Here is a 15,414-nt window from a genome sequence, read left to right as displayed (position 1 = left end):
AGGACAAAGCAATAAAAAACTCACGTGTTTAGAAGACTGAGAAGGCTCAAGTCCCTGCTGAAAGTAATCTGCAAATAATTTGGGATGCTTTTGTTTCTAAACTGGGCTTGGAATCACCAGGGCCAGAAACAATGATATTTGATATTAGCAGAAAGATATATCATTGAGTGTTTTGCTCTTCCTGCTTATAAACAAATCTTCATTGGATTCTCTTTAAATAAAATTTTCTGCTTTCTGCAATGGAATCCTCACCAAAAAAAAATTATGCAGAAAAAAATTCCAGTAGTCTACAAAATCCGTGCTACTTTGTCCCCACTCCAGAATGTTTTTCATCCCAGCAACGTTTTCAGGAGATTCTAAGTGTGGGGTTCACCTCACCTGACTTTTACATCTGTGTCCAGTGTCCCTCAGCGAAGACACATTCAGAGGGGTTTATTCTGTCCCTCAGGCACCTGGCCCGTATCGCTTCCTCGACATGCTTCCTGTTTTACTTCACAACCTGTGAGGGACCTTGGACCTCTAAAATATTAGCGTCCTAGCTTTGTTTGTGCCTCAGTGTCTTCCTATTATATAAAGTCTCTCATCTCAGGTCTCTCTCAGATGTTCTTGCAAGATGTGTAATTTTTTCAGCTACATCACATTTTCTGAGCACTGTGCCTAGTTGGAACAATAGCTAGTGGGGAGTGCTGCAGATCTAACCCCCTCAAAAAGCCCCTCCACTGCTGGCAGACTCAGAAATCACTCTACCCTCTCCCTGTTTGTGATAGTCACTTCCACTCAATTTTTGTTTTCTCACAATCAGGTTTTTTAAATTGGCTTCATGTTCCTTTTTTTCTGAGACAGGGCAACTTTCATCAGATTCTATCAAACTTTTGCTTCTTGTCCAACTGAACAAAGCTTCAGTGATAAACAAACATTCCTATCAGTTTTGCTGCCATCATTTTCTGGTGCTTGGCACTGAGACTCACAGCTAAATACAGGATAAGAGCCTTTCCTGGCTTCATCCGGCAGAGATGAGGAACAAAGGACTCAAGATGCTGCTGGGTCAGCACCTTTTGGTGTTCTTTAATTAGACCATTTTTTCCCAACCTCAGAAGCCACAATATTCATTTAAAAGATTTTCCTATTATCACAGCATTTGTAAGAATGCTACATACAATTTATAAATCACACACCATAAAAAGCACTCACTATACGTGTGCATTTTTATCAAGTGTACAGTTTCGCTACCATTACTTTTTTATAAAAGCACATGTGACCCTGGGTTTGATTTTGCTCCTCTGTAAAAACGTTTTCCACCAAGAGAATAATGGCCACTACTGAAAGCGTGCCTTAGCAAAGCACGCTCCCTAGGAGCACACAGCTTGCCATTGGCTGCTGTGAGGTGTTCATGTGCTTAAATCTAGGCCGATGCTTTAGACATTTTATTCATCTAGACAAAATAGGAACAGCATGAGGAGGCTTGTTCTCCCCAGTCAGGTCCAGCTACACCCTTGCAGTAAGCACTTTGGTAGAAAGAACATCATCTGATCTCCAGCGATGACAGCGAGATTGGCCTTTTCTTCCCTCATAGGCAGTGATTTTAATCACACCTGCAATGCTATTCTCTGGCTAATCTGCTAGTTTCTCCTTTCTTTTCTTGTCCAAAGCTGCTCTCACGTACAAGTGCACAGGCGACCAGTGGACAGTGTACTGCAGGGTGATCCGGGAGAAGAATCTGTGCCAAGACATGCGGTGGTATCAGCGCTGTTGCCAGACTTGCAGAGACTTTTATGCAAACAAGATGCAGCAGAAGAGTTAATGAACCTGTGCTACTTCTTAGGGTATTACAGCTATTTGTATGTAAATCATGGACTAGTAGGTCTGAGTACTGGAACTTCATGAGTTGCTACAGTGTGGTGGATTCCAAAGCATACCTAATAAGACTTGAAACTAATACTACAGACTGGATACCAAAGTAATCCACTCATCCACCTTAAAAAAAAACCAAACAGAAAGAGTCATCTCAAGGAGCCAATTGTTTTATCGTATTTTGACATCCTTACATTTTTCATTAATGCTTTTTACTTTAATATATTAAATCACCAGCCACTGGATGGCTTGCTACCATTAAAGAAAAGGACAAGAGTTGCAAAGTGATTACATTGACTAAGGTTATGGGTACCTCCATGGAGGAAGGCCTCTGGCAAAATAATTCAGCAAAGGTAGAGACATTACTTAATCTTTTAATCTTGGCTTTCATCTGATGTTTTCAATTCCCAACAGTTATCCCACTGTGGAGTGGGCTTGGAGGGACGCACATAAATGAAAGGCTTAATTTAAAGAGAGGATTTGTTGTAAAAGCTTGTGAAAACTGATAGCAGAGGATGGACATCTCTGAAATTCCTGCAGAAAACTCAGTACAATTATACCCAACATTCCAAGTCGTATTTTTTTACAGTAACTAGTAGGGACTGCTCTTCTTTCTAATTTTAAAAAACAATCCTCTCTCTCTCTTTTCTCCAGAATAATATAGTTTCTTTTATGAAACATAATTTTTCTCTGAGCTTAATGAAATGGAAGCTTATTAACAGCAGTAGATAGTTATTTTTAAGCAAGAACCATTTACATGAGATGGGAGAAGCCAGAAATCATTTCATCCAGTAGAACTCACTGAGGGATTACTTGGCCTAATCCTCTCCAGTTTTTAGAATTACAATCAGATAATGAGACTGGGTTTTTTTTAAGAGGACCATGAAACTGGATAGGGTTGGTACAGAACCAGGATTTGGAACAACCTTTGTGTGAAGGATGGAGGAAAGAACAGAACAGATGTTTCCTGTCTCTTGGCTCTTGTACACATCTGAGGTTATGTAGCCTTTTGAGTCAAAAGTAGTCAGTGATACAAGACATTCAAAGTGAAATCTTGAGCTTGTTGAAGCCATAAGGCTAAGACCTCCATTGCGTGCAGTAAGGATTACGATTTTACTCACTGTATTTTAATGCTTTCTGTCTTACTTTTGTGGTGCTATCAGGTTTGGTGCTATCAGATTGGTGCTATCAGAGCACTTAGCAAGTGCTGCATATATGATACTCTCTTCCATGTCTCTGCACTTTAAACCAAACTTCTCTCTGAGATCCGAGACTTGAAACAGGAGCTCTACCCAGGGCAGAGTTTGTCCCCTCCACTAGTCCTACAGATCAATGTCTCTATATCATATCTTGCTCCAACATGTATCATTTCCCTTGCCAGGGTCCAAGGTCAGTTGTGCAGTGGTTAAGTTACAGCCTGCTCTTCATGATACGAACAGAGCCATTTGGATGAATTGCAGCTTTGTACTCGCTCTAGAACTGTGTGTTACTGTTTTATTCTTTGGAGATGAGTGCAGAACTAAAGCCCAGCTACTACCCCCAGCCCCTGGGCCAGTCCGGATTGCTCACGCCTGTCCTCAAGTTGTCTTAGTTGCTGTTGTCTCTTTTTTTCAATGCAAGGAGGGATAAAGACTCTTAGTACCTAACATATCTTTAAAGCAACTTTTTCTTCCTTATTACAATCCTTTCAATATCCAGGACCTCACTGGAATAACTCGTTAGCATTTTCTTAAGGGCTAAGATTTTCAAGCACAGGGAGCTAATGCTCATCAACAGACTGATACTGTGTGGGCTTCACATTTGCATCTGTGCTTAGTAGCGCAAATGAGCGTGTGTGCACACAAGGGCTGGCCTGTATGCACAAAGGCACATTTGCACACAATTTTTTTCTCAAGTGCCTGTCTCAAACAGATCTGCTTTCCAGTGCCCCAGATGATTTTCTCTATCAGGGAAATGATTCCAACTTGGTTTTTGTTATGCTGGATGTTCTTTTGGCATCCTATAGTCAAGATCAGACCTCCTCCTTCTCTTATTCCCACCCTGTAGCCCTACCACAGAGGCTGTGTAACTATTTATAGCGAGTAACCAATGTAAAATGTTGCTGGCGGGGGTGACAGGGAAGATTTAGGCAATATCATGGTGGCGTTCAGTTAGGCACATTAAGAGGTAGATGAACTGCTAATGAGGAAGTTCCAAGAGATCACACAGAGCCCGGAGGACCTGGTTTATACTGGTAATTCACAGTGGTAGTTTCTCCCCTTGCCTGATGCCACAGCCTGCAGGGCTGTGACTGTCCTTGCTGCCTCCTGTCCACCACAGCCACCTCACAGCAGCTGGACCGAGACGGGTCCCTTTACATCCTTCACTTGGTTTGGAGTTTGCTCTTTTTCTTTTAATGGGCAACGTTTGCCCATGAAGTGGCCTGGCCCAATGAAACGCCACCCCCTGCTCATCATTTTTTGGCATTACTAATACTTGCATTGGGCTGTTGAAGGATTTGCCACTGGGCCACTCTGTTATTTTGGAAGAATAGTACATGCTATTATTATTAATGGGAATCAAAGGTGCTTTTAAATAGCAGGGGTCATCATTTTTCCTTCCAGTGCTGATCTGTCACCCTCCCTAGGCAAAAGGTGGGCTCCTAGAAAGGTGCGTAGGAGAGGAAGGATTTTAATTCTTATGTTTTTCGCTAATAATTCACTACTGGCCACTGTCCGGAACAGGATACTAGGCTAGTTAGACCTGTGGCCTGTCCCAGTATGCTAGGTTCTGGACTTCAAAGGACATTTGGGTCCAAGTTCTGGGTCCTACCTAAGGAAACAGGGATTTACAAGGAATTCTTGGGAATGTCTGAGCACTGAAAAAAAACACCTCACTTGTTTTCACAGCCCACAGATTAGTGTGCATCAACCTTTTTTTATAATCAGAAACCAACTTTAATTAAAAACTGATGCCACAAGACAGCTCCATTTTATTATATTCTCTTACATCATATGGTGACAACCTTCTCATTTTATAATAGCCACAAAAATAAGAATAATAAAAAAGTTTAATTCTGTTCAATACTCCTGCATTTCTGTTTTGTATCATTTTATAGGAGCTTTACTATGAATTTACAGCTATGCTCTGCCCTCAGTTACTACATACTGGTGAAAAGAAAGCTGTTTGTTTCAGTGTATCTATGACAATACTTTTTTTAGTTGTTCGTAAGAGATTGACGCTCTTTTGATTACAGTGGTGGTATTTCCATATTGTAAACAATACTCTGTACTGTTACTAAAGTACTGTACATTTCTAGTTGCACAATTGTGTTATTGAGTGTAGATTCTCACTATCTCATGTATGGTGCTATTTTTTGTTGGTGGAAAAGAATCTTAGCGGTTGATTATTGCTTGATATTTTATTATAATACAGGGATATATTCTCCATGGCAATATCATTTAAGTTTTTCATTACAGAGTGAAATGTATATATTTTTCCATTAGCTAATTTGCATATGTACTGTATCCATGGTAATTTTCTTTTTTGTGCTGGTTATAAATAGAAAAGATAAAAACAGTCAAACTGAATGGAAACAGTTGTAAATGAAAACCAAACCAAAAAAAAAAAAAAAAGGAAAAGAGAATCATTCCATTTTGAAAAAATTGACTATGTTGAATAATAAATTTATTTTTTCCATAACAACTTTAATAAGGTTTCTGAACTTGAAAAAAGTACAAAGCAAACCAGCTAGCATGAAAATTAAGAGAAAGGAGTGAAGCTGTAAGTAGTACATTATGCATCTGTCTAATACTGGACTGAGACTGGGATTTGGTTAAGTCTAGGCCAACTGTTTGATAGCTGTGGTAGGTGTAAAAGGTCATTTTTTCACCCAAATTCTGGCATCTCAGAGTTCCCAGTGCGCTAACAAATCAAGTTGCAAACTAAAGCACAGGGAATGTTAATACCTGATTAATGCCTTGCAAGGTCTGTGGTCAGTGACACAACAGTAGAAAATGCCTGTCTGGAAAAAGTGAGCCAGGCTCCGTTCAGGGTATCGCTGTGTATGCCTGAGCAGGCTGCAGGGAAGCTAAAGCTTATGCGTGGGAGGGGGGACATTTTGCAAGTACTTTTGAGGAAGGTTGCTTTCAATGTGTGCTGGAGCTGAGATGAAGTGGCGGCTTGCTGTATGTTTAATGGTAGCTGCTCCACAGGCGCAACCTGATAATGTAGGCTACTGAGCATGTGGAAATTTATATTGGAGCAAAATTATCCCATCCGTTGGAAAGGTATCTACATAACCTAGCTGCACACTTCCCTGGTGTGAAATAAACAGAATTACTTCAGTGCCAAGTGGTTTGGATGTCTTTGTTGTAGGCACTAGCCAGAATTTTTGTACTATTTAATTCCCCCCTCAGCATGGTGAAGATTTTTTTTGCAGACAGCTGCACACAGATATGCCTGTAGGATCCTCTCCCATCCTGTCTTACAAAGATGCCATCATCCATATCCCATTCCAGCTCAATTCTTGTTAAAAGGACACTTCTTGGAATGGGAGCAGCACCTTTCTAAAGCAGCCTTAAAAACAAGCCGAAGTACAGTTGGTGTGAGAGAGTTCTCCTCCCAAAATGATTTCCAGAAATGGAGTTTATACTTATATTAAAAATAGAGCTCATTTACTGATCTCACGCTGGCTTCTTGGTAATGGAACAACACTGATAGGCTTCCTAGTTTTCAGAGGTAGCCTTAGGAGATACCAGCTCAGCTGTGATCATACATATGACTGTTAACAGCAGCAAAATTGTAGGAACTCCATCCAAGTGTTGCTGTATATTAACACATCATCGTGTTTGTGTATTGCCTGGAGTCAACATATGATTGCAATTGTTGACCTGTTTAAACAATAAAACATAGCTATAAGCCTTTGGAAGCCAAAAGGCTTTACATTAAGCTGGGATATGGCAATGGGTGGGAGGGGTGTAAGGAATGCTGTCATACATTTGGCTTGAAATTTTCCTGGTATGTGCCAATATCTCTTCTATAAATCCAGTAGGCTTATATACTTAGTTTGCCTATTTTGCATGCTGTTTTTCTCTTATTCATAATCCCCATCTTCTAACCAAGAAACCAGATGATTTGAGCCATTGTCCTTCCCTGTGATCTCAGTTGTTCTTTTATTTAAGGCACCTCAGCCAAGATCATTAAAGGCAGGTGGGGTTGAATGGCTCTGGTGCTCTGGCGTAAAAGTACCAGTAGGAAAGTATAATCTCCCCTCAGCTGCTTGGAGCTCAGTTCTGCCTCCACCAATTCCACCTGCTTCCTTCACTCTTTTGCAAGTCCTGGTGTACATGGCAGCCTTAGCTGTCTCTTGGTCCCTTGCAGCAAACTGGTGGAACCCTGCTTCCTCTGGAAGGAAATTTCTTTCCAAAAAGCTCAATATGGATCACCTTATCCCGGCATCACACATCATCCAGAGTACTACCCAGAGTACTACCATTGGAGGACCTTGCTCTGTTGGTAGAGTGAAAACCACATGTTCCTTTGTGCTTTCCCCAACACCACATAGTCCATTGGGAAAGGTATGTTTTCTTCTTATTGAAGAGTGTCGGCACAAACACCAATATGCTGTGGAGTTCCAGGCAGAGAAGAACCGTGCCAGATGCACTCACGTTCAGTGCACTCAGACTTCTGATGGTGTAAGAAAAGAAGCCCGGGTAACCTACTTGCTGGCAAGTTACTTGCTTCACTTGTCCTGCTACTGTATGAATATAGTGCACACAGAAACAGGCAGGCTGTGGGAACTGCTCCTGAACAGCATTTCTTCTTCTACTTGGACCTATGCTGAACATGCTTGATAACACTTCTCCAATCAACTTGCACTTCATCATCCTTCTGTTTATCTTGATTTGGAGTCAGTGAGAAGACAGGAGTTCCTCAAACTCTACTAATGCACAAAGACAGTTATCTGTGCTTTTTTTTTTGTCCTTTTATCATGTCTCTGGCTTCTCCACACACTCTTTAGAAAAGGGCTGCTCTGCCTGGAGAGATACTTTGCAACAGCGTAACTGCCTTGGACGAGCAGGACTGAAGCATCTTCACTTTGGATGGGAAGAATTGTCTGTTTATAAAAGGAGAGTTTAAAGAGAGTATATAAGCAGAGAGGGACCACAAACTCCCCTTAGCAGTGACTACCCAGAAGGTAATCAGAGAGTCTCCAAAGCTGACCTCCATGTGTCTTGCATCGCCTCATCTCCTTTCATGCCACTTTCATGTGACAGACCCCACCAAGAATGCCTGGAGGCTGCACTGTACCACATTTATTATTTTGTCAGAGCTGCCGTGTCTGCCAAATGGTGGCCAGACTCTCAGACAGACTTTCCCAATTAGCAGAGTCCTGCAGCTGATGTCTGGGGCTTGCCTGTGTGTTCCCTGCGTGTTACCACAGCCGAGATGCTGGCCAGGTCCACATGGCCTGGGATAGGTATCCTCTGAGGCCGCTGGGCTGGGGAGAAGCAGCTGGGCTTTCTTGAAACTTGTGGTTTCCCTTGGCTCCTCTTGTTTGGCTGTGAAAGACTCCTGTTTGGATGTTTCATCCTTTCATCCCTCTGTGGCCTGGGTGGAGCTGGAGCCTCCAGTGTGACTTGTCTGGGTCATGCCACAGGCTTTGGCATCCTCAACCTTGGGAGAGAGCAACTCTGCACACTCGCCATGGTGGAGCCCACGGGACGTCTGCATGTGGGGCTGGCTCCTGGCATGACTTGGTCTCCAGGTGAACCCTTGCATCCTCGGTGTCTCCAGCCTCTCCCTGAGTCTCTGTAACTCCAGAGATGCTTGCCTTGTCCATCCTCCTCTATTTCCCACAGGCACACTTTGTGGCCTTGCCTTCCCTGCATGATCATTGTCCCTTTCCCTTTAATCTCCTCCCTCAACCCTCTGAAGAAAAATATTTTTCTCATCGTACTCCTGTAGTAGCCTTATGTCTCCCCTTACTGCTGCTTTCAGGCGGGTTTTTGTTCTGAGATCTTTTGTAATGATTCAGTGTTCTTTGTGCAGTGACACTTAGAAGCTACAAGCAGATGGGGATACTGGAAGGCTGTACCCAAAGAAATGGTCCTCTCAACAGCTTACAGACCACAGGTGATCCTGGGGAAAAGGCCAATTCCCAAAGCAGCTAGCTGGCGTTATGGGCAGCAGCAATCTGAAAAGCCATGGAGATGAGCATAGGCTCATCGTGTGAGCCTGTACTGTGGTTACTGCACTGGCAGGGGAGGGAAAGGGATATTCCCTACTGGTTTTTATCCTCAGACACATTTTTTGTTATCGGAAGTAGACAAGGGTAAAATCCACATCATTTCAGAGATGCCCCTTACAGAAACTGGGCTGCGAGATCCAGCCCCAAGCCTGGATACTGCTCACATGTGGGCTGGCAGAGGGAAATGCTCGTTTCTTCAGCAGGAGGAGAGCGTTGGTAGCACCAGTCTGTACGGTTGGCTCGGCTACCCCAAAAAGCATCGGCTGTTGAAAGATCACCGACAGTTTCTTTAAGGTCACTGCATACTACATCATTGTGCAGCCATCCTGGAGACAGGCAGTAAAACTACTCAGTCTGTCGATGAATCAGTGAAAAACATGTATCCTCTAACAGGATCTTTAGGTTGCATGAAGATCAGTGCAACCACGGCCTGGCCAGCAAAGCCAGACAAGCCATTCTTGGGGTTTTTTTTTTTTTTCATTTTCTTGGAAAAAACATTATGTGAACATTTTGCAGCTTCCATTTATTTCCCCAGCTCTGTGTTTTTCCCCTTGATTTTGTCTCTAATGGCAAAAAGACCCAACTAGACTGCAGCTTTGTTTGGCACCAAACTTTCCTCTTGAGATGATCGCACAAGAAGTCTTTTATCACTTCGGCGGCTCTGAGCCAGAGCTGCTTGTGGTGGAAGTCGCCGGGACTGTAACCCCAGGCTGTCGTGGGACGAGAGTCAAACTCGGGTTGTCAGCAAGGCGAGTTGCAGCAGTCAGAGCCCCTGCCAGGACACGTCAGTACTTCTGAGTGTGCTTCCCCCGGTGCTGCTCTCATTAAGGAAAAGGTATGAAATCCACATCTAGATTGAATTAGTCCTTTAAAAAAATTAAGTGTTGTTTAAAATATAAATCCTGTCCAGAATCATGGTCTAATTCCTTAGGAAATCACTATAAATTGAACCTCCCCTGCTCTCCACTGCCTAATAACAACATATCACATCTCAGTTTTCTCACAGAGCTGATTCACCTTCTGTGCCACTTGCGCTGTGTTGGCTTCAGCACCATCAGATCTGCTTTATGCTCAGGTTTGTGTCAAGGAAGGAGGGCCCTGCTGAACTAACAGACTGCTGCTCTCTTCAGACATTGGCAAGCCCCCAGAGCTGCCAGCCGCTCTCGCTCGTGGCTTCTTCCCCCCATCATTTCATAACACTGGCCAACAATACCTTGAGGAGGGGACTGTGACACTGAGCCGATGAAATGCTGTTGGTCACATTTCCCAGACGGTAAGGAAGTTTCCAGCCAGTTTTTTTCCCCACTATGTTTTGCTGAAGAAACAATTTTAAAGGGAAAAAAGAAAAACCACATTATTGTGTAAGCAAGATGGAAAACAGCTTTCTGTGGGTTCCCAGGTATTTATGTGCCATTCTCTCTGCAATGTTATTAGCAACAACATTGCCTTGGCTGGCTGACTATTAAGTACGGATGGTTTTGCAACAGCTGTGTGCACAGTACCCTCCTTCGCAAACAGTGCCTTTTCCCTGGCTGTCCCCATGGCTCGGTTTATTTGTATGCAAGGCAACTGTGAGGTTATCGAGGCTTTCCATCAGCTGTACAAACTCACAGAAGAATCAGCTCTGTGTGTGTGTCCCTTTCTGAGAATTATAGGTTTTGGGTAGTACGCTCTTGGGCAGCTCCTATGACAGATCTGGTCTTTCTTATATATCCCTCTAGAGGAATTGCTGTTTATGCTTATACTAGAAGCTATGGAGCATCTATAGCCATATGTATAAGAAAGAAAAAACGTATTTGCTTGTTTGCTTTCCAGCATCCCCGTAGAATGGTTGTAAAGCAGAAGTATCTTTCACTATGGAAAAAATTGACAAAAACATCCTCATATTTGTCAAAATTTTCTTAGATGTTTTTCAGGGTATCGCTAAGACCTGCCAGGCTCCTCCCCTTTCCTACCCTGCCTTACCTCAAATACTTCCATTTTTGGCTAAAAAATCTCAAGTTTGGAATTTTTTTGACCAACAATGTCAGCCAAAACCCAAGCTCTTTTCTCTAATTTTTCCACTTAATTTTTAAACTATCTTCTGGCAAAACAGAAATGTTGTTTTGATGGAAATTTTTCAACCAGCTCTGCTCATTAGTTTCTGCCAACAGTCACACAGGCAAAACAGTGCATCTTCCAAGAGAGGAGACTGTCCGAAGGGCCGAACATGAGGCAGGCAATGACTAACGCTTCTCTCCCCAGCTCTGTGCCCCAGCCAGCATTGTGCTCTTTTGCAGATCTCAGCCCTTAATGAGAGCCATCTTTCTAGACATGTTTCCAGCCTGAATCTCTCTTGGCAAGTCAGCTCAGTAATTCAGGTACTTTGCCAGGTTAAATGAAGATGTGGGTGGCACGGAAGGATCTCCTCTGACCGAAGGACCACGAGACTCAGAGGAGCCATGTTGTACATCTCTTATCTGTGTTGACTAATACTTGGACCACTCCAGGCAAGTACCAGTTGGCAGGGAAGGGTGGGGAGGTGGGGCTTGTCCAGCTCACTTTCAAAGCAAGCTTCAGCGTGCTGTTGTTTAATGGAGATGTTCAGATACACTGGAAGCTGAGCCATGCACAGCCATGAGCAGTCTCTATCTAACCCTGAGGACCTCCAGGGACAAGATTCTAAAGTGGCTGACAGACTGAAATGACACCAGTCACATCACTGCTGTGTATCTGTTACCCATCTGCCCGTGGAGAAGGTTTTTTTTCCCCACTGAATCTGGAGTGTGAATTCCAGGGCAGCCCAGTTCCTCTCATTTTCTGGGTTCCTTTGATGAAATGGGAGACAAAGAAGGAGGATGTTCTTGCAGAGCAGGGCAGAAGCCAAATTTCGGTGTTTGGCCTCTACAGCCAAAGGGGCATCTGCCCATTGGCTATGTGGGCAGTCTCCTCAGGGAATAGCCATCCATCAGCAATCTCTAGTATTCGCAAAGTGCTCTGAGATCTTTCAGTGAAAGACCTTTTAGATGTGCAAAATTTTATAGCCTTTGTCTGACCATTGCTGATTTTAGAGGGTTAAGTTAGGATCAGGAAATACAGTGACTAAAGGAAAGCCATTAATATTAAATTCTACCCTTTGCCAGATAGTCTTGTGTTATCTTTGCTCTTTCATGAAATATTTTCCAGTTTTCCTTGCAGGGCATTCTTTACAGGGGTAGCAACTGAGGAGCTGTAACTTGGCACATCTCCACCTGCTTTTCTGTAGCAGTGCACATTTGTGCTCTGGGATTTGAAGAATTTCCTTTGCCTTTAGAATTGATATGCAAACAGTCAGCTGTACAGACATCATTCTGTCCCATAGACATGCCGCGTGACCTAAGAAGTAATAGAGGTGGTCAGCACCATGCTGGTGACTCCTGAATTTCTGGAGCAAACAGACTCATTTTACTATGTCTAGCAGACGGGAGGTCCTGTATACACCCTCCAGTAATGTAATCTGCTGTACTTGACTGATCACAAAACACCCACCAAGATTTCCCTAACAAAATTCTTGATTTTTGCCAAGGAAAGCAAAGATTTGCAGGAAATGAGAGCCATGACCTTGCCACCTCACAAATAGCTTGGAGGTCTCAAGATGCTCATCTCAGCAGAGAGATGCTCATGCCAGAGCAAACATAGAGCCCTGTGTGGTCAGCGCACAGCCCGTCCAGCATCCCTTTCTTTACCTCCTCCAACAGGCATGAACTCTGTTGTGATAAAAGCAGAAATGGGCCAACTTAGTCTTCTTCTGCCTGTGTTGGTGTAAGTCACACTATGTATAGGTACTGCTGTGCGAGCAGGTATGGAATGAGGGATGTTAAGACCATGGGAGATGAGTGTTGCTGACTGCATAACCCAGCTCATACCACCTCTCCCACACTCAAGCTGTGTTCTTGAGCTGCTGTGCACCCTGTGGGCAGTTAAAGCCTAAGGGAAGAATCTCAGAGAGAAAGAAATGGGGCTCCAGAGAGCCCCATAACTCTAGACAAGTTGTTCTCTAGGGCAATTGCCATTTCTTTTAAAAAGAAGTCTTTCATTTCCCATTGATACTTCTCAGGTTGCAAGGAGAGCCATTCTTCTGCTCCTGAAGGCCCTAGCTGCAGACACAGCCTTGGAAGGGAAGCTTGCTCTCATGGCTACGGCAAAGGAATGGGAAGCACGAGATCTGGCATGAAGTCCTGCTCCCATTGAAGCCAGTGGGACGTTTGCCATTGGCTTCAGAGGAAGCCAAGATTTCAGTCTGCAGCCAGATTTGCTGGTGTGTTGAGCTATGCTGAGAGCAGGACCAGAAAGGGTTCTTGGTTTCCTGATAAAACTGTTACTGCCTCAGCTCCTCTGCTGCAGATTGCTGGTTGCTCACCTCACATTGCCCCCTGCTTGCTTTCATGTTTTCAAATCTTACTTTTAGGCCAGAAACTCCTTGAGGAAGAGTCTGAATGCATGGTTTATGCCTGTTGTATTGTCCCATGACTGGACTTCCTGGACATCCCCACGAGCAAATTTATCCCCTCTGCTGTGGCTTATGGACAGTGCAAGAGAATGACATAAAACAATAGCTCAGGGCTGGGATAAGTGGCTTGATGAAGTAAAGCATATGGGATTTGCTCCAGGTAAATAATTATGCCTTTTCCTTCACGCAGCAGCTTGATCAGCTCTAGAATTAACTCCGAGTGGTTCAAGAGAGCCTGAAGAGATTGTTAAAGTGGTCCAGGGATGAGCTTCCCTGCTTCACACCTTCACACCAACATGAGCTGTTGGGAGTCTTGATTTTATAAGCACTGCTTTTTCTCTTGTCTCCTCTCTTTCAAGGTTAGGTGGAAGGCAAATTGTGTTAGTGATGAGCCATGGTATAGGTAACTCATGAGCCTGATAGTAAGCCTTTCCCAAATTATTATTGTTCCCCCTGCTAAAAAGCCAACTCAAAGGTTGCCATGCTGCTGTAGTGACATAAGTGTTAAGTAGTGCATTATATAGTGCTCCCCGATGCATTACATGCCCTTCTGCCTGCTCTTGCAGCCCATACAGCATCCACATTTGAAACATGGGCAGAGTTAGTGCCCTGCTCTGAAAAGCAGGTGAAGGAAGTGATCTCAGAGCGGATTGAGATTATTGTGTTACACCAAGCAGCCCCATTTTGGCCTGTACAGGTCCCATTGTTTTTATTTGAATGGACACATGGTGGAGCCTCTCTATGCCAAGAGGAAAAAAAAAAAACCAAACCATTGCAAGTAACTCTTGCTCTTTATTTATATTTCTCCCTGATCAGGACATCTCTTTCTATTCATCGTGTGGGTTTGGTCTCTACTGCCCCTTTCTGGGAACATCTGTAAACGCATCACATGTATTAGAAAAGGCATGAAGATTTATCTCCTGGATCAAGAAGCTGCCCTGGCTTTCCTCACCTCTCCAGATGCCACATGTTTGACAGCATCTTCTCCTCCTGGCTAGCCATAGCTTGTGTTCTCTGGGCATCTGGGACTTGGTCCCGTTCCTTTGACATTTCCACAAAGAGTAGCTGGTGTGAGCGGCTTTCTGGTAAGTTGAAACTATTGTGATATAATTACAAGCAAGGAGTTTGTAAGTGTAGATGCTTAAAGTCGAGGTAATGTTGATCATATCGAGATCCATGGCTAATAGTTGTACTATGATTTTCTCCATCAAGTTGAAGCAAAGCTACCCAGAAGTTCAGCACTGGTGCAGTAGCACACTCCAGTGTTACCTCTTCAGGCACAGAGATTTTTCACAGGCAAAAATACTCTTTCTTCCAGTAATAAATGGGGAGGAGAGCAAAGAAAAAACCCAAACGATCCAGTATTCTCTCCTGTTTGCTTAGTTCAGCTCTGCAGCACTATTTCCCATCTACCTTTCATGTCATTCTGAGATTGTTCCCCAAGAGTATCTTATCAATAGATCCTTTCTCAACTTAGTGACTGCCTCTGAGCCAACTTTTTTTTCTGGTTCAGTGACTGGCACAATGTTTGCATGAACTCTAAACTATCAACTCATTGCTTTTCTATTTTCTTTGCTAAAATGATCCCCACCAGCTCTCATGTTTCCTAGGGCAAGCACAATCAAACAACATGAATCAGAATAAACAGAGAGAATTAGCGCTCACTCTTTTTTAATGACATGCCTGTAATTTTTTTTCTGCATTAGCAAATTAAATCCAGCCAGTTTTGCTCATGTTAATTCACTGTAGCTGCTATCCACAGGCTTTGGGTTAAATGTAACAATGTCAGGAGGGGATAGTAGTTTGCTTTTAGCAAGACCTCAGCTTTTGTGTGTTTTGAATTTTAAGGAATGGGGCAAGGAGC

General features: G+C 43.4%; 1 protein-coding gene across 2 annotated transcripts in view; it reads left to right on the top strand.

The window, feature by feature from the left end:
* ADAMTS17 (ADAM metallopeptidase with thrombospondin type 1 motif 17) overlaps positions 1-6,104 on the top strand; it is a 197,388-nt gene extending 191,284 nt beyond the window's left edge. For both annotated transcript variants that reach the window (XM_054837482.1, XM_054837481.1), the window contains one exon: positions 1,650-6,104. In XM_054837482.1, the coding sequence (XP_054693457.1) occupies positions 1,650-1,801 (152 nt within the window). In that variant the 3' untranslated portion in view covers positions 1,802-6,104. The remainder of the gene's footprint in view (positions 1-1,649) is intronic.
* The last annotated feature ends 9,310 nt before the right edge of the window (positions 6,105-15,414 follow it).

Source organism: Grus americana, chromosome 10, assembly GCF_028858705.1.
Source record: "Grus americana isolate bGruAme1 chromosome 10, bGruAme1.mat, whole genome shotgun sequence".
NCBI classification, from domain to species: Eukaryota; Metazoa; Chordata; class Aves; order Gruiformes; family Gruidae; genus Grus; species Grus americana.
The sequence above is the reverse complement of the archived record's forward strand: the minus strand, read 5'-3'. Positions and strand labels throughout refer to the sequence as shown.